Genomic DNA, 26,233 nt, shown 5'->3' with positions numbered 1-26,233 from the left:
CCCCGCCAGGATGGTCCGGGAGCTTCGTCACTTCCGGCCGCCAGCACCGGGCAGCGGGAGTCTGCGCCGGTAGCGCAATAGCGGGCAGCGTTGCGGCTGCTGCCGGAGCCCTCGGTAACGGCTCTCCCTGTCCCGTCCGCGCCTCGGGGAGGGATGGGGCGGGCTCCGGCGGTGGGAGCGGGCCTCCCGGGTTAACGGAGCTGCAGCCGTAGGGTCGGGCGTCCCCCCCGGGGTGGCGGCCGGCGCGGCCTGGCCCGGCCGCGAGTGGCAGCAAGAAGGGCGCCGGCAGCCCCGCTGCTGGCCCGGAGCGCCCGTGCTGGAGACCGCCCCGCCATTGCCCCTGGCAGGCTCGGTGCAGCTGCGGCGAGGGTCCCCATTCTGCCGGCGACGGGTGGACACCCTGGGAGGGCCGCGGAGAGGCCGGTGCTCCCGGTGAGCAGAGAGCTGGCTCTGGCCATCCGCGGTGTGAAGCGCGGTGGTCTCCGCGTTCTCTTGGTTCGGCCGAGCAGTTTGCTGTCGGTGTGTCGGTGGCAGGTCGCGGGGGCTGGCGCCTGGGGAGGCTGTGGGGTGCGTTTGCACCGGCTGGTGCAAGCTGGGGGAGCCCAGAGCACACCGATCGCCCTTCTCCTTCCTCCGTTTCTGTTCACGGGGCTGGGAGATTACGGAGGCCGTCAGCCGCTTTCGGAAGCTTGCTGGGCTGGCGTGATTTGAAGACCTGATGTAGTGCTCTGGCTTTGCTGTGCTCTGGCTTGTGGATGCCTACATTAAAAGCAGTGCGTTGTCATCCGTAGATCTTGACAGCAGTTGTGACAAGTAGGCACGTTTTCAGCAGTGCTTTCTGCAACTGTAATGGTGTAGTTTGCCCCTTTTCTGCACATGTAAGGGAACATTCTCCAAGTTCTCAGACTAGTCCAAGAGCCTTGGTTTCTAGTGCCCTGTGCTGGGAAGGTGAAAGAGAAACCACCCTGTTGTTATATTTCTTGTGTAAGCTTTTGAGATTGGTGAGAACTTGTAGCTGTGGGTATCTTCCAAATGCAGCCGGTTTTATCTGGTGTCCTGGTCAGAAAAAGCAGCTATGCAGCCAGCGAGGTATTATGCAGGAGTGTTTTTCCTGAAGCACTGCCCTCAATAGAACCGTGACTGAGGCTCTGACGAGAAGGAAAACTAGACTGAAAGGAGAACGGGGTTTGTTAGCGAAACCACAGCTGAACAGGTGATTGTACCAGGCTTAATTGTTTGTTGAGGACACACAGTTCGTGTGGCTCCTCTGATGCTGCTTAAGTGACCCAAATGGTTTGCGTGAAGGCAATAATTGAGGAGGAAGGGGATGATCTGCTTTCCCCATGGGTGGCAAAAGGCTGAATGTTGTTCTGGCTTAGGGAGCTGATCTGCTGTCAAGATGAGACTTGCCTGAAAGTTACCAGCTGGCTGGCTTGCTATGTTTGAGAAGGACAGGGAGAACTGACAGCCCTGGTGGCGGTTCAGTTTCGATTATAAGTCCTTAGACCGAGGCAGTTGGCAAAAGTCTCCTGTGTTGTGGTTTTTTTTCCTGTTCCCACGATTTTACTTGGCTTGTGTGTAAATGCATATGACAAAACTCCAGCCCTGGTGAGAGAATGACTGTTTTGTATGGACACTGGCCATTGATGTGGCTTTTTTCCCTGACAGCTGATACTGGAGCCTGCTCAGTGCTTTTTGCACTGACTTTTTAGTCCTCTGTGGGTGTATTTTAAAGCTAGGTTCCCATGGGCATTCCTGTTTGTTGGTTTGTGTGTGTGAGAAAATACTGTGCCTTCTCACTCAAAAGAGACTTGTCCTGTGCATGGCATGAGATGCATGCGCCATTGGTGGTGGACATTTACGTGCATGGATTGAGAGGACGTTCTGTATAGAGATGAAGAGTTCTCTCGTCTTGGGTGGATGAGAGGTTTTTAATCCCTCTTTCTTCTTAATTTTTGGAACTTGTCAGGGCAAAGAAGAAGTTAAATTTATCAGTGCACCAAAAAAACCCATGACACACAACAGATTTGCTAGGACCTCAGTACATCAGTTCTGTATAGCATGCCCCCAAGTGGCTTTGTAGTTGTAGCCACATGAATGTGCCATTACTGTGTTACAGTTCCTTTTGTATGTGCAGCTACACCTGTTCTTCCTTCTGGAGATTTGCACTGTGTTCCTCTGGCTTCACAGCAGCAGTAATACAAACAAAATGTATTCCCATTACTGGCCTTCTTTTCCTTGCTGACTTGAGAGAAACGATGACGCGAATATAGTTTATTTTATGATTCCTTGCTGTCTATCCCGATTAGGCCAGTACTTCTTGAGTTAAACCAAGGTGAAGCTTTCCAAATCCCTGTTTTCACTGCAGGTGGCAGGAGACCATTGCTTGCTCTGTCCTTGGATCAAGATCACTAAGACCTGTCAGATAATTCAGCATTATTTTTCTTTTCTAGCAAAAAATGGCACCTTATATATATGGCTAATGTTCAGAATTAGTTTCCCAGATGGTTAGCTGGCAGTTTGTAGCACAGATGCTATTTTAATTTAGATCTGCATTCTAATAAGTGAACGGCAACATATCTTGGACATCAGCTACTCACAGCTTGGTTCTTTACCCCAATGTACCCAGCTGCAAAAGCATCCTTAAAGTTGCTGGCAGCATGTATGCTAGAAGAAAGTTGATTGTAAGACAGTCACTTCATGTCTGGTGACCACCTGACTTGGTGTCTTATTTATCACTTCACGTAGAGGGAATAAAATGGCAAGTTGCTATGCCAGTTGAGGGAGGTAACTACTTCACTGTGTCCAGTGAGCTCTGAAATTTTGCAATCCACATCAAGAGACTCAGGCTTCAATTGACTTAAAAACCCTTGTAGTTGAAATGGTGGGCCTTTCTCTTTTTGTGCTTTTAGGAGAGATACCGGGTGACTTGTGGTATGCTTTACAGAAGGTAAAGAATTATGGATTGAAGCAGAAATAGCTTGGGTAGATGGACACACAGGGCCAGTTTTTGTATTGACGGTTTTTTTGGTGACACAAAGAGACTGGTTCTCTAAGATGCTGGTGGGAGATCTTATAGATTCCCAAAAGTTGATAAGTTCCCGTGAAATTCCTCAGCTGTGTGGAGAGAAGCCATAGACCTTCCACAGCCAGGCCAAGCTGGAGCAAAGTTTCAACTAGGCATTTGTAGAACATCTTGGATACGTACTGTGGAAGAACTAAAATATCAAGGAAATTGCTAGGTCAGTGATTCTTGATACACAGAGATAGGTGAAGCTTCAGGTTTCTAAACTCCTAAGAGGAGAATGAGAACTTATGCCTGGGGACTACATCGCTGTTTGCTCAAGCAGAGGAATGAAGAAAATAGCTAAGTGGGTGGGATTTTCTTTGAGATGTGAATGAAGAAAAGACAGTAAGAGTCTGGCTGCTCCTGCAACACAGTCAAAGAGCTCTGCACAGACTTACCTGTTGATTCTCACATGTGTTAGAAAGCTCAGTGGGAGTGTGCAAAGGCAGCCAGGTCTGTATGATTATTGGGATGGAAGAAAGGAGAGACGTGAAGAGGAAGGTAGATGAGGGGCGAGTAAGGAGGAAGTGGCAGCTGAGGCGGTGGTATGGCAAGCAGAAGGAGCACATCACTTACATCCCCATAAGAGATGATTGTCTTTACAGACAGCTGCTGTGGTTAGCCTGGGTCTGTTCATGTCATTCTCACTCCTTTATGTAATTTGTGTAATTTCTCAATGATGCTGACTGTGCAGGCTCTGTGGCTTTTCTTCTGGCATATGTCCTGGGTTTTGTGGGCTGCATCAATCCTTCCTGTTAGGTTTTTATTATTTTTACCTCAGTCCTGATAGTAAACTGTAATTGAGTGGACAGTGCTCCTGAAACTGAAATGCCTCGTGAGGACAGTGGTTTCCTGAACACCTAAAACCACATCAGGAAAAAAAAAAAAACAAAGGAAAAAAACCCCATGAGCCCAATGAAATCTATGGAGCAAGGATGTGTTTTGTTTTATCTTGAACCTGCTGGTTTCAGGGGGTCATAAAGAAATGTGATTGTTGACAGATGAAGGCTGAGGAGATGGGGCAGCCTCGTCATCAGTGATACCTTTATAGCACTTTCCTATTGATTCGACATCTAGCAACACTCTTGCATCTTACACCTGTCACATGTTTCTATTTGCTAGATTCATCCAGAGCAATGGGGCAATCTAACTTTTCTCTCTCCTTTTCTTCCTTTTTAAGGGAAGCTAGCAAACAACAGGCTACAGGGAGCAGCATTGCAGGGCAACAGTTTTCCACAAAGAGGAAGAAATTGCTGTGCTCAGGTCCTCACCTTTCAGCAGTGATTCAGTGATGCAAGTTCCAGGAGTTTCTCTTTCTATGACAATCTTCCGTATGGCCATTTCTTGCTGATGTTTGCCCCAGTGTTGGGCACAAGGAGGAAGGATGCTGAAGAATGGGTCCTCCACTTTTGGCTTTTAGAACATGGGTACTTGTGTAAAGGTATGTGGTTGCTCTTGGTTGCAGGATGGAATGTCTATGGAGGCCAACGAAGGGGATTTGCTGGTCTGGGAAGTCATGGCTGTTGCTGGGGGGGAAATACCTCATTTGAGCTTTCTGCATGCTGATGTCCGTTGCTGCTGCTGTTGAGATGACTGACAAATAACTCCCCTTTTGTGTTTGTTAAAAAAAAAAAAAAAAAGAAAGAGAAAAAGCAGCTTGAATGCACAATGTAGCTTCTTACTAACTGAATGGTGACATGGCGAGCTATATTGTGTGCATTAGTGTACGCCAAGTTGTCTAATTGTCACACACGTTCCTTGCTGCTATCTGTGTCTTATCAACCAGACAGCATGTTGTTGTTCTGGGTGCGGTCTGTTTACTACGTGTTTGTTTAGCAGCCTTCTCACTGAGAACTTGATTCTAGATCGATGTCTCTAAGAATTGCTGCAACATTAATAGTGTACAAAACCAAGGTTTTAGCTTGTGGTGTTGATCAGCGAGTTTCAGTGGTGAGGCTCCACATTGCAGAAGTGTGTAGGAGAATACAGATGGACTATTTTCCAGTAGCATTCATACTTTCTGTAGTAGAGTTACAGGGCAAAAAATGGATTCTGCCCTAGAAGGAGTTTGTTTTGAACAAATGGGGATGGTTTTGTCTGCAAAAATGGTTTTGTCTGTCTCCTTTTATTCCATAGCTTCTTATTCTGAGGTTGCTGGTTGAGGGTCAGCTTCTGTCCATTTTGGTGGTGGCTCTGTGCTGTGCTTTCATGGCAGACTAGAAGTTAACTGTGATTTGCAGAAACAAGTAGGTGTTAGGTTTTTGTATGAGTGACTTTTGGCCACTGCTGCCTAAGTTGGTAATCCTGCAAAAAGTAGCTCATTCTTTCATTACCTAGAGCCCGTTCTCACTGTTTTCTGAGGATAACATGTTGTCCTTCTGGTAGCTCCTGATCTGAGTGGGAATCTGTGATGGACGAAGAACTGTTCCTTGTAGCATGCTGTGCTGTTTGCATATTTCATAGTCTTATGGAATAATGCTTTAGGGATGTCCTTGGAGAGGAAGATAGATGATCAGCAGGTATTTGTTTGAGGAATCATAAATTAAATTTAGGCCAGCGTGCATGAGGAAGAGTCATTGGACTGGACTTGGCCTATTTTGTGTTCTAGATGCAGCTGTGATCCTCGGCTGTGTGTCTCACCGAAGGGACCTGATGTTTTACATTATTGGTAAGTGAAGGAAAGGCTGCCACTGTATTTGTTGACTTCTCCATAGGCGTTAGAAGGGTTTCTTGAAAGCCTGTGCTTTCATGTTAGTTCAGAGTCTACATAACAAATGAAGTTACTGTCACCCTGCAGTCTGCCCTCCACCTGGCAGAGTTTGCCTCTCCACGATTCTTGTTCCTGAAGTCCTTCCACTGATGTCATTCCTAAGCCATCCCCTTACTTTTTCTTTAGAGAACTAGTGCAGGATTGTTGCCTCCATGATGCTTCTTAACGTGATGTGCAGGGGTTGTGTGGTTATATGACTGTTTCCCTTGAAGGAACCTCTAGTTCTAAATTGCAACTAGTTTCCGAACTAGGTAACCAAAGGAGAGAATTACATGCTTCTGGTGAGATGTCTGCTAGCCATACCTGAGACTCTGTATGACCTTTACTTATATCCTCTGTTTGCAGTAATTTGCAGAGTTTTAAGGGATTTGTTACTCTAACTTTACTTGTAACATAACACAAACCATAAATGTTCACATAATAGCTTCTGCCTTAAACACCTAATTTGCAGTTGAGTAGAATGTCATTAATAAAAGGCATCTTGGGCTGATGCAGAAGGGATTTGGGTGCCTGACTCAACCATGCTGCTGTCAACCACCTTCTGTTCTTTCCTTGCTGCAGGTGGGATCACAGTATTTGTGGTAGCTTTCTTCTTCACCATTAAGTTCCTCTTTGAGCTTGCCGCACGTATAGTCAGCTTCCTTCAGCATGAGGACCGGGAACGCCGAGGGGAGCGAACTATTTATGACTACGTGCGAGGCAATTACCTGGATCCCCGGTCTTGCAAAATCTCCTGGGATTGGAAGGACCCCTACGAGGTGGGCCATAGCATGGCCTTCCGAGTGCATGTAAGGGAATATTTCTGTTTCTATGCAGCTTTGGGTACAGTAACAAAGGTCTGAGTTAGGGACGGGCTTTTCAGATGTTTTTGTTTGGCCCAGGCTGGATGTACCTTAGGAGTAGGAAAGCTATCTGTTTGTCTTCTGCCCCCTATAACTGGAACTCTGTAAGCGTGTATCTGAGTTCTGCACTCCTTAAAATCTTATCTCCCTCTTTTTAGAATCTTCTAAAGAGTCACAGGAGACCAGGCCTGTCCTATCTACTGCTTCCTTTACTGGGAAGTGAGTGGGCTGAGCCTTGTCTTCAACAGACTTGGCGCAATCTTTTGGTTGTGCAGCTGAAGTTGGAAGTGTGGGAATGGGCATTTTACCAACCCAAGAGCTGTAAAGCTTCATGGCTGCTCCATGTTCCTCCAAAACTGAGTGTTGTAGCGTCTGACCTGGAAAAGCCTGCCAAGAATTTTCGATTCCCTCCAATCCCAAAATGCCAAGTCTAGGGGAATGAGACAAGTATGCGTAAGATGAGTGAGGGGCCTGAACACTGAGAGTTGGGAGCTATGTAGAGAAAGTTTGAATAGGTTTTGCTGGGCTCATGTGTGCACCTTTCTACCCCACTTAGAAGGGTTTCAAAAACAGAAGAAAGGTTCAACTAGGTTGCCAAAGCCATCTCTCTCAGGAGAGTGAGTGAGGAGTTCTAGCTCCAGGGCAGGCACTGCAGAAGAGCTGAGGGGAAAGGGACATGTCCTGTTCCTGCTGTTTAAATTTATTCTCTTCACCTTACTGAGTCTTACCCATGGCAGCTCCAGCAACACGCCCTTACACTTCATGCTTGTCTCCCATTTGTTTAGCCTTTTATTCATCAACAGTAGCTGTTGCATAGGCTGGTTTCTTCCAGTGACTGTCAAGATATGTGCTACTTCAGGCCCCACACCCTTCTGTATTTAGAAACAGGCAATAACAGTACCCTTTCGCTGACTGCAGGCTGATTGCTGATGGCAGGGAGGATCTGGCCCACAGACTGATGGCTCTTGAAGAGCTGTGCACATAGGTTTCGAGATGTAATTCTTTCCTTCTAAGGACATACTGGTCTACGTATGTTACCTTCTGAAGTTGTCTAGCAGATCACTTTGGTGATTGAGCTGCCTCTGATTTTATCTAACACTTTGTTTTCATGCTGATGTTTCTTATCAGTACAGACTGGATCAGCTCCTTAGGTCAGCATCTTCTCCAGACGTTTTCCTTTAAGAAATTGGTGAGAGCTTTTCCAGAGCCGAAATGGGCAAGATTTGCTTGTTTCTCTGAAAGGATGTGGCTTTGCTTTTTTCCTTTCGGTAGTAGAGTCTGTTGGTTTCTGCTCTGATGTTGCACTAATAGTGCAGAGAAGAAATGCCTAGAGGCATGTTCTTTTCAGAGCACTCATTTGAACCCGAGCACAAAAGAGAATGAGACTGTTCAGTGCCTGCTTGTGCCCTGTTCGCTTCAGAGAACACAGCCTGTATGACACAGTTGGCTGTTTTGGGGTTGTTTTTTTCCTTCTTTTTCTGGGCTGGGGTTCTTGCCCTTGTTTCCCAAAAGCAGATTGCTTTCTCTTGCTCTGTGCACTGCATACTTTTGCTGACCTGGACTTCTCCATTTCCCACACAGTTATTCTATAAAAATGGGCAACCCTTCCCTGCTCACCGGCCTGTGGGGCTGCGAGTTCACATCTGCCACGTGGAGCTAGCAATTGATATTCCTGTAACCCAGGAAGTTCTTCAAGAGCCTAATTCCAATGTGGTGAAAGTGGCCTTCACTGTGCGCAGGGCTGGGAGATATGAGATCACTGTAAAACTCGGTGGCTTGAATGTGGCCTACAGCCCCTACTACAAGGTGTTCCAGCCAGGTAAGGTTGAAGTGGCCCTCTAATGATTGAAAGTAGATTTGGAGGTATTAGAGGCAGTTAGGTAAATGTGTTTCCGGCTAAAATAGGTATGTGACAGGGAAAGGGTTACCCATCATCATTTTCCTCATGCCATGTATAGATCCCAGCAATAGACCCATGACTAAATCGTACTTGCAACTACCCGCACATGGCAAAATAGTAAATGCCTTACTGAATAAGTCATTAGGCTGCTTAAACTCCCTAACCACTTGTCATGTTCTCTGTTTTGTAGTCACTTTTTCATGGTCCATCTACTATTCAGAGAATGCCTTTTGTGAAAGTATTGAGTTACTTGTATCTGAATTGGAAATGCTATCATGATATGACTCTTCCTGTTTTGAATACCTAACTCTATTCCTTTAAGCTCCTGGAGCAGTTGGTACTTTTGATTATATGCTTTTTGAAAACATTTTCTTACGGTTGGCATGTTTTATATTTCATATACATGTTCACTGAAAGCACCTCTATTCCATTGCCTTGTGAATAGATGCAAAGCTTGATAAGATGCCCCTTCAGAAAGAGGAAGCTCAGGTTTCACTCAGGTACTCTACAGGCTAGTTTGTCTGGTAGGCTGAATATACAGGTTGCCTGGGGTGTCGGTCGGCTTGTGTCTTTTGTATGTGCAGTGGGAAGCAAATTCTTGAGCTGAAGTTTAGAACGGTGGAAAAAACCCTTGTTAGAGGGCTAGTAACTGGGTTTGCTTTATCAGTATTACGTTTTTGACTCAGGGCAAACCCGTGTATTTTAGTGGTCAGATACTCTGTATTTCAAATGAGTGGCATAGAATGTGTTTAGATTTGCTCAGTTTTCAAGGGTATTGTAACCCTAGTTGCTTTTCCTTTGCTCTTTGTAGTTTCACCTTGGAATTTGTCTCTAAACTGTTGTTGTCTGCTTCAGGGATGGTGGTTCCCTCCAAAACCAAAATTGTCTGCCATTTCTCCACTCTGGTCCTGACCTGTGGGCAGCAGCACACTCTGCATATAGCTCCCAGAGATGAGTATGACAATCCCACCAGCAATTCTGTGTCCTTGGTAGATGAGCATAATTACAGCCTTTCCATCCATGAGGTGGGTGCAACCTCATCCTTGCTACTTGTCTTCAGGTGAGCTAGAGAGACCCCTTTGTTAATTTGTTTCCTGTTTAGCTGGGTCCTCAAGAAGACGAGAGCTCTGATGTTGTGTTTGAGAAGTCTGTGGTGTCCAATCGGCAGACTTGTGAAGTGTTCTTCCGACTCACCTTGCACTGTAGGGGGTGTTTCCATGCCTGCATCTCCTACCAGAACCAGCCCATAAGTAATGGCGATTTTGACATCATTGTTCTAAGTGGTGAGTCAAGAGCTACTCAGTATTCATTCTCTACATCTCCTCTTACAAGATGCTTTTGCTGCACTCGTGTAGCAGAGTTAAATGTGGCTTCTCTGTGGGCTACCCTTGCTTAATTGATCAAGGAATGCCTATTTGTATAAAAACGTTAAGGTAAATGAATTTCTGCTGACAAGGGAGCTCTCTAAAGGCTGATACTCTCTGTCCCATAAGCAGATAAAAGCATGTGTGTGTTTTCCCTTATCTCAGGAGGTTTACCTCAGAAATTAGGCAATATTTATTGCTTGCTAGTACTTGACATCTGAGCCATACCAAAAGTGAGTCGGTCATGTATTGTATGTTAAGCCATGTGGATGAAGAACACGTAACTTACATGCTTTCTTTTTCTGCAATTTTATAATTCCTGGTTTCTTCAGGAGTGAGCCAATCTGCAGCGAGGCTGTCAAGTGGCTATGCCTTCAGGCTGCTGCTCTGAGAGAGGGGTTATGTATGCCTTTTTCCTTTTTAATTCAACCAGTCACTATCTGAAGGCAGGATAGATAAACTGCTGTCTTAAATGTATTCATCCCACTCCTGGGTTGTTTTATATTAGAGTTTCACTTAACCATGTTTTCCTATGGGTGTGTTGTCTTTTCTTTAAGTTAATGGTGGTCTGTGGATTCTTTACTTTTTGATTTTGGTCTCTATTAAGATTTATACAACTCTTCTACATATGTTTCCCTCAGAGAATGAAAAGAACATTGTAGAACGCAATGTGTCCACCTCAGGTGTCAGTATTTACTTTGAAGCCTACCTTTATGATGCTCCTAGTTACACCAACACTCAGTGGCAACTTCCACCAATGCACGCGAGTTCCTCTCAGCGCCGTCCTTCTACTGCAACTGAGGATGAAGATGAAGATTCTCCCGCTGACAGCCAAACACCTGAGAAAGTGAAGAAACCTAAAAAAGTGTACTGCTATGTGTCACCGAAGGTAGAGATCACAAAGTTGCCACTCTTGAGCATATGTTTAAAGTATACTATAACTGAAGAGCTTCTTTGTGCCCTATATCTTAGCTCCAGATTTAGGTGCCTCAGATTTGGTTAAAAAAGGTTTGCCTAAGGGTAGACAGCAAACATTGAGCTTGTGACTGAGAGTGATGTTAAAATGCTCCTTGACGTTTTAGGGCTCCATGTGTCTTTCTAGGTCTGATCCAAAGCCTACTGGGAATTGTATCCCTGATTGTTCAATAGATACTTCCTTTGCTCTGGTCAGGTCAGACCTGTCATTCCCTTTCTCAGTTTTTGATATCTGTAGATTGGAACTTGGAGAGTCTCAGATTTTATGTCTTTGTCCTGTTTCTTGACTGTTTCAGGGAAATAAAAGGAAAAAACATATGGTCAGAGGGCAAAGGGTAAATGTATAAGCAGAGAAGCAGGATTCAAGCAAGTCAAGAGAAACTGAGGATTCTCTTATAGTGAGAACATGTTAACAGAAACCATTGCCCCATATGATTGCCTGTGAGCATTCAGGGAAACCAGAAAGTAAATTCCACTAAATCTATGAATAAATTTAAATTCACTTTTTTAATCTGTTGTTCTGAAAACATTCTGAAAATGCAGCAATATCAAAGAAAAAGACTAATCCAGGAACTGCTCTCTAAAGAGAAAAAGAGGGCTGTGAAACAGTTGCAGGATGGAGGGTGTTGCTAAAGATTTCTAAATCTCTGCGGCATGTGGCTCTAAAAACTGACTTTGGGAATGAGTGCTGGGTCCTCATGAGCTCAGCATCCTTTGAACATACGGGTATCGCTCTGGACTTCTATACTCTTTTCTATTGTACTACATAGTAAAGGAGATCACCAGAAGTGAGTACGGTTGCAGGTTCCCTTTAGGTGCAAAGTTGTTAATGTGATTCTGGTGCTTGTGTAGGTGAATCCCTGGGTATCTCTAATATATACCTAGAGCATCTCTCTGCACGGTAGATAACTGTTACTATGTTGTTATTTTTTCAAGGGGTTGATGTTCATATTTGCTTTGTTTCTGGAGAAATGCTGTTTGTCTTTTTTTTCCAGTCATTGCAGCTAGAACAGACTTGTGCGGGAAATGGTTTTGTATTCTGTCTAAAGATGCTAAAATTTCATCTTGGCTTGCTCTCCAGAAGGCGACAGGGCCACAGTTACTAGTTATTCGTTCTGGCAGAAGTACGCTGAGAAGAAATTTCTGCAGATCTCATGGATTTAGCAATTGCTTTTTAAAAGCTGTTTGAAATGGTTGTGATAATTAGGAAGTAGTAGCAATAGTTCTGTTAGTGTGACTTTGTCCAAAACCTTTTTGTCAGTGCGTTAACAATCTTGTCCTGAATTGAGCCTCTCAAGTGTGCTTAAACATTACCTTCCAGTTAGACTGGTAGTGTTCTACTGAACACTGTTGTAAAATCTGTGTCATGCAGGGATCCCACATGTGTAATAAATATCAAGTCTTACAGATAAGTTCCTTACAGTTCTGTACAGCTATAAAGGTGTTTGTGTATTGAGCCAGAAGAAGGTTGTCACCAAACGTTGCAGAAACCTGTCCCTGTGGCTCAGGGAATTCTGGCTTTATGGATCTGTCTTGTGCCTCATGTGTTCCAGGAGCAACCCTTAACAGATGCGTCACTTTTAACATTTTCTTTTCTTTGTGGTTACTCAGCAATTATCAGTGAAAGAATTTTACCTGAAGATCATTCCATGGCGCCTTTTCACCTTTAGAGTATGTCCTGGCACAAAGGTGAGCCTCTTCCCATGTAGCTGTCATTGCACCTCCATGTTGTTAGCCTGTGGTCCTTGTGAATGATAGACTGATTTTTCCTTTTGGAGAGAAGGGCTTCTACCCACAGAGCAGTATTTTGCTGTGTAAAATTCAACTCTGGAATTCCCTCTCAGTGCATAAATTCTGATATTTCTAAATAGGAGCCAGTTTTATAACTCCCTCCTGCCTTTGCTAGGCAAAAACCTTGATTCCTTTTGCATTTATCTTATTTTCCTCATAACCTTGCTAAAATGCTGTGATTGTGTCCACTGAAACCCCTGGGTTAGGGTGTGAAGTTTGAAGCAGCCTCCTAAGTGGAGTCTGAATGCTTGAAATAGTGTTCCTGTTAACTGCATCTGCATGGGTGAGCAGAGAGTCTTGGAATGCAGGTGGTGTTGCCCCGTCTATTGAACATACTATGCCTTCTGCATGATGGGTTTACCCTTTCTTGCATCTTTTTGCTGCTAGTTTTCATACCTTGGCCCTGACCCTGTGCACAAATTACTGACACTGGTGGTGGATGATGGGATCCAGCCCCCTGTGGAGCTCAGCTGCAAGGAGAGGAACATCTTGGCAGCCACTTTCATTCGCTCTCTGCATAAAAACATAGGTAAAGGGGTGGTGAGGTGGGTATGGTAGCCTGGAAGTTAGCACTTGAGCCTGCTAGTTTCCCTGGAGATTGAAATGCCAGCACTGAATGACTTCTGATGAGAATCCTTATTCCTGGAGTCTCATGTTCTGTTCCTGTTGGTGCTTCCACTGAATTTATTTCATCGTGCCAGCTGCTTCTTTTCAGTTTGGCTTTTCTGTCAGGCTCTTTGAAAGCACACCTGTGAGTATCTGAATGTCTAGCAAGACTACCTGCGGACTGCCTTTAGAGTTCTGTCTCCAAATCTTGCTGTAATAAACTCAACCTTGGGCTGTAAACCCGACCTGTGCAGTTAGTCTTAGGAATGCCTTTTTTAGATGGTGCTGACAGCTTAGGCCTGATGCAAATTGTCAATATTCTCAGGGGGCTCGGAGACCTTCCAGGACAAAGTGAACTTCTTTCAGCGAGAGCTACGCCAGGTGCATATGAAAAGACCTCACTCAAAGGTCACGCTGAAGGTCAGCCGTCACTGTCTGCTGGAGTCGGTGAGTGTATCAGTCATTTTGCTTAAGCCCAATGCTTCCTCCATCCTTTCTCTTCTGCTCAGTGCCTAAAGAAATTCAAGCTGGCATGTGCTAGGACAACTGCATAGAAATGATTAGTCCTTCAGTTTCAAGGCGGTTGCCAATAGACAGCTTGAGATGGGGAAAAAACAAAAAGAAAAATCTCCAGGTAGCTCGTCTGTGTTCAGGTTCGTTCTTGCGTGGGATGCCGTGTTCCTGCTCTGCAGCCAGTAAGATCAGATCAATTTCTTAAGTAACTGGAAACTTCAGCTCTGATAATTTTTTAAGGACCTCATCAGAGCGTAAATCGAGACCTGAGAGATGTCTAGGGTAAATGCATGCACAGCCTGTAAAAGCAGGAAATCTGCTAGTGCCGTTCCGTCTCCACTTTATATTGGAACCTGATGCCCAGTGCAACACTGTCTACCTGGACCAGATTTGGGAGCAGAACCTAAAGCTTCTGAGTCTTTAACTGCTGTTTTTCTGGGACAGAGCCAGTCAGATAAGCTGTCAAACCAGGTGCTACTGAGCTGCATGCTTGAAACTCTTGCATTGACAGGCCTCTAGCAGTGGTCCAGTGTGATGAAAAAATATTCTGTGAAGTCTTTGAGCTAAGTCTTCACCAATGCGGACCTGAGCTGATGTGTCTTCAAAATCAAACTTAAGAAAGAGACATTTGGATAATACATTTCTTAACTGACGTTCTAAATACTGTCTGCACAGGGCAGGCAGTTATCCTGATTTATTGTTTCCACATGTGTCTAACAACAGAAATGTCATAAAGATGGAAAAGAACATTTCTGGAGAAAGCAGTAGTGATTTCCCTTGATTTACACCCAGTAAATCTGTGTTTTTGGAGTATTTTCTGTATACATGAGCTTGCAGTGTTTATGAGATTATGCTTCAGTTAGTAGCTTGCTACAAAATTACTTCACTCATAAACAGTATTTCTATGACTGTTTTTCCCACTATTCTGGAAATTTCTGCACTGTTGTGAGCACTGATGTCACAGCCTCAAAAGACAAAGTAAATTAAGTGCCATAATAATAATAATAAATGTAAGATTTAGTGTCCGAGGTTGACCGGCACAAATGTATGTGACCAGTGTGTTTAGCCCAGAATTGTAGCTTCTGTGATGCTCTAACCTATTTGAAGATAAGCTAAGCCAAAGCTACCTGTGTGACTGAGGACAGCTGTGTAGCTTTTGTAACTATTTAACTGGAATCCAGAATCAGGACACAGGAAGTTGGACACACTTGAAATATTTTGTTACTTTTTTGCATTGTGACTTTAAGTATGAAGGCAGTGAACCCCTCAAGCTATTTTCCAATGCTTTCTGAAACGTTTCTTTTTTAACTCTAACTGGTGGGCTGTGAGTGCTTTACAGAAATTGCTCCTTCCCACAGGGATTTTAATACTTTGACTAATACTGTACTGCAGCATTGAGAGGGATACATCTGTGCTGTGCTCAGACCTCACACTGGTTTTAAAATGAGCTGTATTTAGGTGGATAATGTGTCTTATAATAGAAAATGAGAAATTGGCTTCTGTAGCTTTGGACAAATAAGAATTAGACCTTAGGAGTTCCTAATTCTCATTTTTGTGCTTTAGACTACTAGACTATTTCTTGGGTTTGTGTTGCTTAAACTGCTCATCCAAATGTGCAGGATTGCATATTGGTTGTGGGGTTCTAAGCAGTAATGGCTGATGCTATTTTATCTTTTCCAGTCTTTTAAAGCAACACGGAATTTTTCTGTTTCTGACTGGAGCAAAAACTTCGAGGTGATTTTTCAGGATGAAGAAGGTGAGTTATCCTGTGAATATATTTGAGGAGGAAGTGATGGTGGAGTAGTTTTAGCCTGAAATTCTGGTTTCTTATAGTATGTCTATCCTTTGAAGCTTTCCAGCCCTTTCACTTTCTCACAGATGTTAGTGAATTTCCCTGTTGGTGCTATTCTCTCCAGACTTTACATAAGCACCTAAGGCCCAAATCAAAAAATATTAGGACTAGATTTGGGAGCAAAACCTAGAGGTCTGGAGTCCCCATCTACTGCTTTTTTGCTGTGAAGCTGTGATAAGCGCTCATGTTAGGTAATACTCAGCAGCGTGCATGAAACTCTTGAATTGATGACCCATGGATGACCAAGCTTATTTTATCTCATAGCTCTGGACTGGGGAGGTCCACGCAGAGAGTGGTTTGAACTTATCTGCAAGGCGTTATTTGATACCACCAATCAACTCTTTACCCGCTTCAGTGATAACAACCAGGCCTTGGTGAGTCTGCAGTTCCTATGCAGAACGCACAGAAATGTGTGCATTGACATGCTGATGGTTAAGTAACGATGCAGCTATTAAGTGGTGTGCAACCTTACCCATTCATTTGCTTGCCTGCACAGTCACTTCCAGTGCCTTTCTCAAAGCTTTGCTTCATAATGTTAACCCACTGAAGTATCAAAGAACTGGCTGGATGAACAGCAGAGGGTGGCCAGAGGGAAGGCTGGGTTTCTGGGTGAGAGGAGGTGGCATCAGAGTGTCTAGAGGTTTTGTTGGCTCTGAATATTTCAGAATCCATTTAGGTTTTCATACAGCTTCTGGCCTGTGCGTGTGAAACATTTATTTATTTAATTCTTCCTAAGTAGGCTCAGGCATTTTGTTTCTAGTGTAGTATCCCCAAAGCTTGGCTAAAGCTTCTGGCACAGCCTGTGAGTGCTGCAGTGACTCGAGCTGGTCCCATACTTGCTATTTGCGCTAGTCTTGTCTGGTACTTGGATATTTCATTTTGCTGCTTCTTCCCAGGTACATCCAAACCCAGGCCGTCCCACATATTTACGGCTCAAAGTGTATGAATTTGCAGGCCGCCTAGTAGGAAAGTGTCTTTATGAATCATCTCTGGGAGGTGCCTACAAACAACTGGTTCGAGCTCGCTTCACCCGATCCTTCCTGGCTCAGATCATAGGACTTCGTATGCATTACAAGGTAAAACCTCTCAGCCTTGGTCTGGGGAGAGGTTCAACATTAGTGTAGTAGAAGCAGATCCAGAGTCCTGGTTAATAGTGTATATTTTGTTGTTGGGCTTTTTTTTTGTCTCCTCCATGTCTTTTCCCTTTTCTTTCACACAGTATTTTGAAACAGATGACCCAGAATTCTATAAATCCAAAGTTTGTTTCATACTGAACAATGATGTGAGTGAGATGGATCTGGTCTTTGCTGAAGAGAAGTATAGCAAAACAGGACAGCTGGAGAAGGTGAGGGAGGCAGTTCTGGAGGTGGGACAATTTAGCGCCTTCTGCCTGTAGCAGAGAAGGCATACTCTGGCCACTAGCTCCTTGCTTGGTTGGGAGTTCAGGTTTGGGGAATGCTGCTGGTCACATTCACACCAAGTGTTCTGTTTTCAGGTGGTGGAACTGGTGGCAGGAGGGGCTCAAATACCAGTGACCAATGAAAACAAAATCTTGTATTTAAATCTGCTTGCGCAGTACAGGCTGGCCAGCCAGGTTAGGGAGGAGGTGGATCACTTCCTGAAAGGTAACATCATGTCTGCTCCCCACCTCGTTCTGCCTTTATGTCCAAGGGCATAGCACTTCCTGCTCTCCTCTCTTCTTCTCTTCCAGGTCTTAATGAATTAGTTCCTGAGAACCTCCTGGCTATTTTTGATGAGAATGAGCTTGAGGTAATTATTGGCTCTCTAAGCATCAATACCCTTCCCCTGCTCTCTGACAAGTGGAGGAGCCTTAAAAGGATAAAGCCTTTTAAGCATTTGTAATTTGCACAGTAGCTGTTGCCTTGCTTCCCAGCTCCTGACTTTGACAGCAGTCTCTTGCCTTTCAGTTGCTTATGTGTGGTACTGGAGATATCAGCGTCTGTGACTTCAAGGCACATGCTGTGGTGGTAGGAGGATCTTGGCACTTCCGTGAGAAGGTAACTGAAAAGATTTCTCCCTCCTGCTTGCTGAAACCAGTTATTCAAACTACAGCAGAGGACAGCTTAAATTTGGAACAGACTTTTTGGTTGGAAATCAGGCTTCTAGAGGATGAACTGGAAAATTGAGGAGTAGGACTGCACACATTATTTCATAATGTGTAGCCCTAATGTAGACATCCTTCAGACTGGCTGACTAGAGATGATGCTTAGTCAGTTACCAGCAGGTAAAAATCAGCAGCAGTGGTCTTTTTAAGAAAATCCAACAAAGCTCTGATTAAGAACAGTTCAGCCAGGGAATCAGGAGGAATCAGTGGGAATTATTGCTGCTGAAGATGTTCATGGTGAGATACTTATCTCAAAAGGATTCTTGAAGATCATGATTGCAGCCTATGTGGAATGTTTGGGATTCAGTGCTGTGGTAAATGTTGTAGCCTAAATTTATACCTTGTAATTTTTCCTATCCCTCCCTGCCTTTCCCAAGGGGAGGGGTATGGGAATGTTAGCAGCTTCCTTTAAAAAAAATAATGGAAGCTGCCAAAACACCCAAGATGAAGATAGATTTGGAGTACAAGCTTCTAGCTGTAAACACTGGGATGGTTCCACCTTCCTGCAAAAGTACCAGATGTTGTGAAAAAGCAAAAGATTAGCCTAGTGCAAGAAGCAAATGAGCTTCTGCATTGTAAACTTACCTTGTAGTCTATGCAGGAACTTCTAAAAATAAAACCTCTGTGGGGAGAACAGAAGTCTTTCTGCTTTAAGGGAAAGGACTGGTGGCAGGTAGTAGACATCTCTTAACTGGTAAGAAATTCTAATACTTGCCTTTATGTGTCACCTGGGTAAAACAAAAAAAATTTTACTATGAGTAACTTGCTCACAAGGGCAAGTGACTGATCATCTTGCATCTTACTTAGATGCTTATTTGATTCACTTGGCAGACCTGGCTTTACCTTTACTGTTTCCTAACAGGTCATGAGGTGGTTTTGGACCGTGGTCTCCAGTTTCACACAGGAAGAGCTGGCCAGACTCTTGCAGTTCACAACTGGTTCCTCCCAGCTGCCTCCAGGAGGGTTTTCTGCACTCTGTCCATCTTTCCAGATCATTGCAGCTCCAACTCACAGTACTTTGCCAACAGCCCACACTTGGCAAGTATCCTGGGGTGGTAGGACTTTCCGCATTGTGCTTTTGGGAATGACACCAGCTCTAGTTTTGGTGGGCCGGCAGTATGTAACATGTAATGTGTAAGATGCTTATGTCAACCCATCTGAAAGCAGCTGATGGGGATGGTCTTCTCAGTCTGAATGGAATTTTTCTTTTGTTTTCCAGTTTTAACCAGCTGTGCCTCCCTACTTATGACTCCTATGAAGAAGTGCACAAGATGCTGCAGCTAGCTATCAGTGAGGGTTGTGAGGGCTTTGGCATGCTGTGATTTCCCTTTTTCAGGAGGCCACTTAACCTCCTGGCTCTTCGTGGCAAGACCCAGGTTCAGTCCTGTGCTTGTTCTCCTTTCCTCCACATGGGCAATGGAGGGAGAGCAAAGACTCCATGTAAAGGAATTCATCATCCAGAAGATGTCACGTGGCCTTTCCATATCCCAAATATGTCATCAAGAGCTCATCTTTTCCTTTTCCCTCATTCTCCCTTTGGTTCAATGTGAAACAGCAATTGACTATGGTGCACTCATCAAGGAGATACTGCACTTCATTTCCATGCACCATGTGAGCCCATCCCTCTCTGAAAAGATGAAGTTCATAAGCAGAAGTTACAGTGAGGTGCAGGATATCTGCTGAGCTGCCTTTATTGTAGCTCTCTGGGAGGAAGAGGAAAGACCAGCATGGAGCTCTGCAGGAAACCTGGCTCACGGGAAGCCTTAGTAACTTCCCATGTCTTGGCTCAACTCCCCCAGTGATGCTACCCAATAGCTCATCTAACTCTGACTCATGAAGAGTATAAGGTTGTCCATCCTTTCAGTACCTGACACAGAAGGGTTTCTGGTTCTTCTTGTTCTGGATGCTGCTGTTGCCTGTAACACAGAGAAAAGTGGGCAGTATCCACTGGAGGGAGTAACCCAAAGGGGAGAACAATCTCATTGGAGCACAAGTGCTGGCCCTGACAGTGATCCTGTACTACCTCCACCAGGGTCTAGCAGCAGAAGCATCCTTCTCCAGCAGTGGCTGGTAATGAGCCTCTGCAAATGAACTGGAAGAGGAGTTTCTCCTCTATTGAATGTTTCTGACAGTTGATGTTGCACAGGAAGCTGTCCTATGCCCTTGCCTTCTTTTCCCTTCCTCAGGAGAGAGAGTATGGGCATGAGTGTGATCCCTTAATGCTGAGCACCAATGCCTATCCCACATTCACCTTCAGGGTATGTATGTTATGTACTAACAGTGACAGGTCGGTAAGCAGCTACAGTGTGCACTGGGCTTGTGTTCTTGGGATGGTGGTACTGGGAAAAACATGGTACCTCCATGCCATCATCCCACAGTGTCTTGGCTTCTACCTCTATCATGCAGCAGCCTGAGACTTCTCTACTGCATTTCAGGCAGAGTTTCCAGAGGGGTGCTGGTGCCTGGAGAGCAGCTGGTTTTCTGTCCTCCTGGTTTTCCTACTTCCTTTCTTTAGCTCTCCTTTCCTTCTCTTCTGTTCAGTGCTGCTGGCTTTCCAGCACAGTATTAACTAGAACTTCACTCAAATGATCACTCAACAGACTGCACTCACCACTGGCTTGTGGGGAGGGGAGTAGGCAGACCAGCATAAGAAGCAAGCTTTTCATTGAGGTGTGTTGTTGCTGGCAGTCCATTCAGCCCTTCACAGGGAAGTAAAGGAAAGGGGAATCTGGGAATCTCAATGAGTTCTTCACTGAAGTAAAATTCAAGATCTTTAAGTTCTCATCAGTCCCTTAGACAGCTCAGGTCAGGAGTCAAAGGCATCCAAGAGTCAAAGTGTGAGAAACCTGCATTGCTACTACCTGCAATTCATAAGCTTTCACTTGATTATGGAAGTGCTGGATTTCTTCCAGAATGGAGTCTCAGACTGGCATCCCTGAGCTAATTTTAGAACACCATATTAGATAAAAAAATCACATCATCCTCTTCAGTCCCTTTCTGCTGTCTTCAAGCTGATCCAGATAGACTTCTGCCCAGTATGGATATTTTAAGATAATTGTGTGTGCTTTTCCAATATAGCTTAGTTGAATTGACTGGGAATTTGGGGTTAAATGTTGTACATCTAGAAAATGTTTTTAAGGCAGCAATTTGGCCATTCTTGGGCTGCATTATTTCCATACAGAAAAAAACAAGCCATTTTGGTGCCAAAAAGCAGCCAGCTGAATATTGAGACTACTCAGGGGGATTTCTTTGCCTTGTGAATTCATTCCCTCACTGGCACCAAGGTGCTGGGAGGCTGCCAGCTTCAGAGTTGCCACTGTTGTGCTCTGACAGATTGCTTTAGTAGTGTCTGTTCTCCCATTTTTCGTGCAGGCTCCATTTTGCAAGGTCCTGACCTTTGGGTGGAGAGTTTGGTACCATTTTATTTACACTGCAGGTTGCTTGCACGGTCAATAGTTACAGCTCCTATGTTCTTCATGCCAACACTTTACCCCTTTCTCCAGGGACTGAGAGGAAGCGGTGATGTTCAGCTTAGTTCCTGTCTATTAGGAGGCATAGCTTGGTGCTGTTCCCATGTTGCAGTCTCACCTGGTAAGGATGTTTCCAGCCTTGTAGCTATGGGCCAACTCTGCCAGTGACATCTTCCTCAGGAATCTTCTCCCTTCTTCTCTTGAGCTGGACTTTTTTATTCTGAGGATGAAGTAGCTGGACACTGGGCAGTCTTCGTCTGCTGGAAGGAGCTTGTAAATACTTCTCATTGCATTGCAGCCAGCACCCTATGCTTCCCAGCAGCTGTGCAGATGTCAAGAACTTTCTTAGCAGAAGTGCAGCCAGAACTGTGATGGGTGCTCTTAATCAACTAAACCCGTCCCCATTGTTTCCACAGGGCCCTAGGGGGCCTGGTATTCCTGAGATCTGTCACAATGTTTCTAAACTTGTCTCTATACCCTTTCCCAGTAAGGTCACTTTTTATGCTGCCCTTAAGACTAGTTAATGGGGATGTGCTTTGGTTACCTATACTGTATGTTACTTCTGGCAGAGGCTCGTTACTTTTCTTTTTATCCTTTATTCCCACTTGGAGGCCCTTCTGTAGAAATCTTTAGGATCCTGGTATCATCTCAGAGAAGTTCCGTGTTTCCTGAAGCTGCTTTGAGGTGCAGAGGGCCTGGCTTTCACCCTGCACCTGCAGGCCATGTTGCATGTTTTTAGAAACTAGGAGCTGTGGATGATACAGGTCAAATCCTAGTTCCCTCTGGTGAATTTCTGGCAGAGTTCAGCCAATATTTGGAAGCCTGTGGTTGCAGTAGCTGATTTTGTAAATAGTTTGTATAATAAATAAAATATTTTAAAAATGCTGCCTTCTCAGCTTGGCGTCCTTCTGTGCCTGTACAGAGGGAATCAAACTGGTGAGTGCTGCCCATGGGTGAGGGGACTCTCCAGGTCTTCAGGTGTCTTGCTGAGGTCTGAAGCATGAGGGAGAGGATGGTTCTCCACATGCAGCATCTCAGGATGTCTGACTGAATCCAGGACTTCTGGGTTCAGAAGCCTCTGGGGAGATGCAGGACTCTGCACTGGGGCTGTTAGGCTGTGGTGTGACCTCTCTGCAGTAGGCTGGAGCAGCTGGTAATGCTGGAAAGTATTTTAAGGACTCTTATGTTGGTCATCTTACTACATATTACCTGACTGAGCTGCTTTTTACTGCTTGTGCTTCACCTTGCTGTCAAGAAGGTTAGATGAAGCCAGGAGAAGAGGGGGGCATTTGAATCCTTTGCACCTTTTTAAGTTATACAAACCACTTTCAGTATGTTGGGTGAAACAGCGTACCTGTAACTGTCCACTAACAAACAACAGAGTAATTAATAGGTTGTCAGCTTGTTGCTTTCAGAGGCAGTGTCCAATTTTTGTGATTCTCTGAGCTTCCACTGTTTCCAGCTCTGACAAAAAGCATTCAGTTTATCACTGGATTTCCTTGGATGGATTGATTGATTTTAGCTTAAGGATTAAAATCAACTTTAAAACTTAAAATTCTGCAACACGAGTCTGTCCATTAGCATCGCTGCCTGTAGAGAAAAGATTTAGCCCGTCTTCAGCCAACACAGCATTGTCTGGCTGCGTGTATTCCACCACACAACTAGGCAGATGTTCTTGCACATTATGAAACCAGCATCTAGCCTTGATTTCGGCTTTTAAGCCATGAGCACTAACTAAATAAAAAAGTGAGCAGTGCATGCGAGTCTCAGGGATGGCCTCTGTAGCATTGTGCTGGATCATGGTGTTATTTAGGAGCTCCTGTGGGGAAAAGAGCTGCCTTATGCTGGGTTTGGAGAAGACAGAGGTTAGATAAGGCAGTGGTGAGCGTAAAGAAAAATCCAGAAACAGGTTTTGACACCCACTGGAAATAGCAGAGGTTGTGAGTAAAGCTGCTGGAGTTGAGGTCAGGGCAGTAAAAGGTGGGCAACTTCACAAACATGACATGAGCAAAATGATACAGCAAACCATGTGGACATATCCTCACATGCCATAACCAGTATTACTCATGGGAAGGGGGCCAAGTTGAGGTTGGAGTTTTCAGAAACTCTATCTGTTTGGGTGTGAAGAAGAGAGATCAGCATGCTGGATTGCTTTAGCATGAAGTAGGTTCTAAAGTTTCTGCTTCTCTTTGCAGGATGCACGATATCATCTGCCTGCCCACATTGTGTGTCCTGATCACCAGTGTCTTGTGATGTCTTGGAGAGGGATGGGGACAGTGGCCTGTTGCTGACTTCACAGCCTCTATTTATCATGGCATCTGGCATGGACTTAGAGCTGGGAGAGAAATCATGCCTGTATGCCTCATGCTGAAATTCTACATGCCCCAGCTTGTGTCTCCAGCAACAGTGATGTCTTGGGATTCTTGATTCCACAGGCAGCCACTTGATGTGAGATGTGTCAAGATGTGCTGCTTGGGAAACTGGATTTTTGTGCATTCAGCTTTTTGTTTGCCTCACTTGTAGAAGTGCTGCAAAGGAATTTCTTCAGACACCTGAATGAGAAAATGGGGAAATGATGCTTGATTTGGGTAACAGTTCTTGCTTTTATAGTGTTACGGCTGAGTTGAACCAAGCTGTAACTCCCGGTTCCCATAGAGAATGACTATGTTTTGCATAGTTTTGGCTGTTCTGCTACCATCATGTGTCTGACTGACCTGGCACACGACAGCAGAAGGAGTTTGAACATGTGATTATGGGAACTATAAAAGGAAAACACTTACGGGAAACAGCAAAGTCCAACAGAACATCAGCCTGTCTTGGCATCAGCTGTATGATTTAGAGTCTGAGACTTTAGAATCTTCCTCTTAGTGTCTTTCCTTGTTTGTTTTTGGTTTTTATTTTATTTTATTGAATGCATGAGAATCCCTAATCTCTGCTCTCCAGAGCATGAAACTTGATTGTAGGAGGGAGGTGTTACTGCATGAATGTGTTCATTTTTAGACATAATTTGCTATAACTTTTTTTGCAGTAAAACAAAACAGCTGTAGCTGAAGTTCACCCAAAATTCCTGATCAGTCTTTTCCAGCTAACCTTCTGCAGGGATGGCGTGCTACAAAGTATGTTGAGGCGTGGGCAATTGCACACAGGGTTGGAAGTGGGGAGTGAGGCTGACATCCAAGCCCCTCAGCCTGAGTATAAAGCTGCAGTGAATTCAGACGAAGGAAGCAGGGCTCTTGCACCATACGAGGGATGGAGAACTGGAATTGGCCTAAGGCTGCTCCAGGGTGTTCCCTGAGGCACACAAAAGCCAGAGTGAGTTCAGATGGTTTTGGGGGGAGTGACTGCAGTGGCCGAAACCAAATCCATCTCCCTCTAGAGGCAGTTCTCTGATAAGCTGCGAGAAGTGTGTTGGCCCATACCCACACCTTCATTTTAGGATTTGTTGACATAATTCTGAAGGCCTCTAAACTCATGCAATTTTCTCAGTAGTCTTTAGAAATCTCAACTCTTAATAGAAAGAGCAGCTGCTTAGGGCTGGCTTGTGCTTCAGTAGCTGAAGTGTGAGGTTGCCTCAAGATGAGATAGTGCTGCTTACGGCAGGGGGTGAAGAAACACAAAGAAATACAGTTCACTGCAGTCCTCTTGGAGGATGATGAAACCAGCTCCAGGGGTTTTGCGTTTGTCTGAAGAAGCGGTTTGCTGTATAGAGGCTAGCTCAGATTTGCAGAGGCCTTTATTACTGGTGTGGAACAGACTCAGGCTCCTACTGAGGGAAAACTGGCAGCCCTTTTCCTTGCCTGTGACTAGAGCAGTCAGCAGCAGTATGCAGCCTTGCCTCTTCTAGGCCCTTTTATACAGGGAACAACACACAATAGACTGGTAGTGATTGTAGTCATTGCTGAAACTAAAAATTATAGTACAAAAATGTCAACTAGGTATCTTCTAGTGAGACACTGAACTATTGTCTTTGCGCTGTGTGTCCTCACCCATTAAGAGCATCTTGCCAACTGCAATCTCTTAGGCTGATCAGTGTTGCCTTGTTTCCTTCTACTTGCTCCCTTCCTGTTCATCTTGTGTCCTTTCTTTCAATCTCATTCCCATCCCAAAGAGCAGACAGTCTCTCTGTGTCCGGATGTTGTATAGCTCCTTGCACAATGGGGCCCTGTTTCAAGATGGGGGGGCTCTTAGTGTTACACAGCATTGATATTAAAATTGAGAGCCTAGTTGTTGATAGCCATAAGGCTGTCAAGTTGGAGGGACTCAGCAAATGCTGGCTGTTCTGATAATCACGGATCATAGAGTGGTTTGGGTTAGAAGGGACCTCAAAGGGACCTCATCTAGTTCCAACCCCCTGCCACAAACAGGGACACCTTCCAGCAGACCAGGTTTTTCCAAGCCCTGTCCAACCTGGCTTTGAACACTGCCAGGGATGGGGTATCCACAGCTTCTCAAGGCAATGTGTTCCACTGTTTAAAGCCATTCCCCCTTGTCCTATCACTACCTGCCCTTGTAAAAATCTTTCTTTGTAATAAATCTTTTCCTTTTTAGAAGACTTTCATGGCATCTGCCCTGGTGCCCAGGTCTGCCTTGCTCATAGACAGCTCCGTGCCTGAAACCGTGCGATCCGTCAGTCCTCGGAGCATAGCCGTGCTGCCCAGGCTCAGGGATGCTCAGGGTGTAGGGGCAGGCAGCAGTGCGGCAGCTCTGTTATGCCGACGAAAGGTGACTGCGGCTGGTTGGCCACGAGAGGGGGGCCTATAGTCGAGCTGCTCAGGTTTAAGAATGGCTCTCTGGAAACCCTGCAGTTTAGGTCACTGATGTCTGCGTGTTGGGGTTTCTTGTTTGTTTCGTTCAGCAGGCCCCTTAGTCTAGCAAACGAGTTGGCTGGCAGATTCCTTTCCTGTGCTTATAATTCCCAAACCGGAGCATAGGAGAAGTGAGCATCTAGGGAGCATACA

General features: G+C 44.9%; 1 protein-coding gene across 6 annotated transcripts; it reads left to right on the top strand.

The window, feature by feature from the left end:
* Positions 1 to 39: 39 nt before the first annotated feature.
* AREL1 (apoptosis resistant E3 ubiquitin protein ligase 1) lies at positions 40 to 25,671 on the top strand. 6 transcript variants are annotated; one of them, XR_013956877.1, is made up of 21 exons: positions 50 to 432; positions 4,248 to 4,508; positions 5,676 to 5,735; positions 6,399 to 6,625; positions 8,261 to 8,498; positions 9,435 to 9,604; positions 9,682 to 9,862; positions 10,585 to 10,832; positions 12,530 to 12,607; positions 13,097 to 13,238; positions 13,641 to 13,762; positions 15,509 to 15,584; positions 15,945 to 16,054; positions 16,577 to 16,756; positions 16,900 to 17,025; positions 17,176 to 17,305; positions 17,392 to 17,450; positions 17,609 to 17,698; positions 18,668 to 18,843; positions 19,025 to 20,063; positions 23,471 to 25,671. XR_013956877.1 is itself a non-coding variant. In XM_080618069.1 (20 exons), exons 2-20 carry the CDS (start codon positions 4,418 to 4,420, stop codon positions 19,125 to 19,127), a joined length of 2,607 nt encoding a protein of 868 aa, XP_080474195.1. In that variant the 5' UTR covers positions 40 to 114; positions 4,248 to 4,417; the 3' UTR covers positions 19,128 to 23,440. The 6 variants fall into 6 exon arrangements, 5 of the variants coding, with proteins under 5 accessions (XP_080474195.1, XP_080474196.1, XP_080474194.1 ...); XM_080618069.1 differs by lacking the exon at positions 23,471 to 25,671 and having other exon boundaries at positions 40 to 114; positions 19,025 to 23,440; XM_080618070.1 differs by lacking the exon at positions 23,471 to 25,671 and having other exon boundaries at positions 5,682 to 5,735; positions 19,025 to 23,441.
* The last annotated feature ends 562 nt before the right edge of the window (positions 25,672 to 26,233 follow it).

This window comes from Psittacula echo (genome assembly GCF_963264785.1).
Source record: "Psittacula echo genome assembly, chromosome: 5".
NCBI classification, from domain to species: Eukaryota; Metazoa; Chordata; class Aves; order Psittaciformes; family Psittacidae; genus Psittacula; species Psittacula echo.
This window is presented reverse-complemented; position numbering and strand designations above follow the sequence as displayed.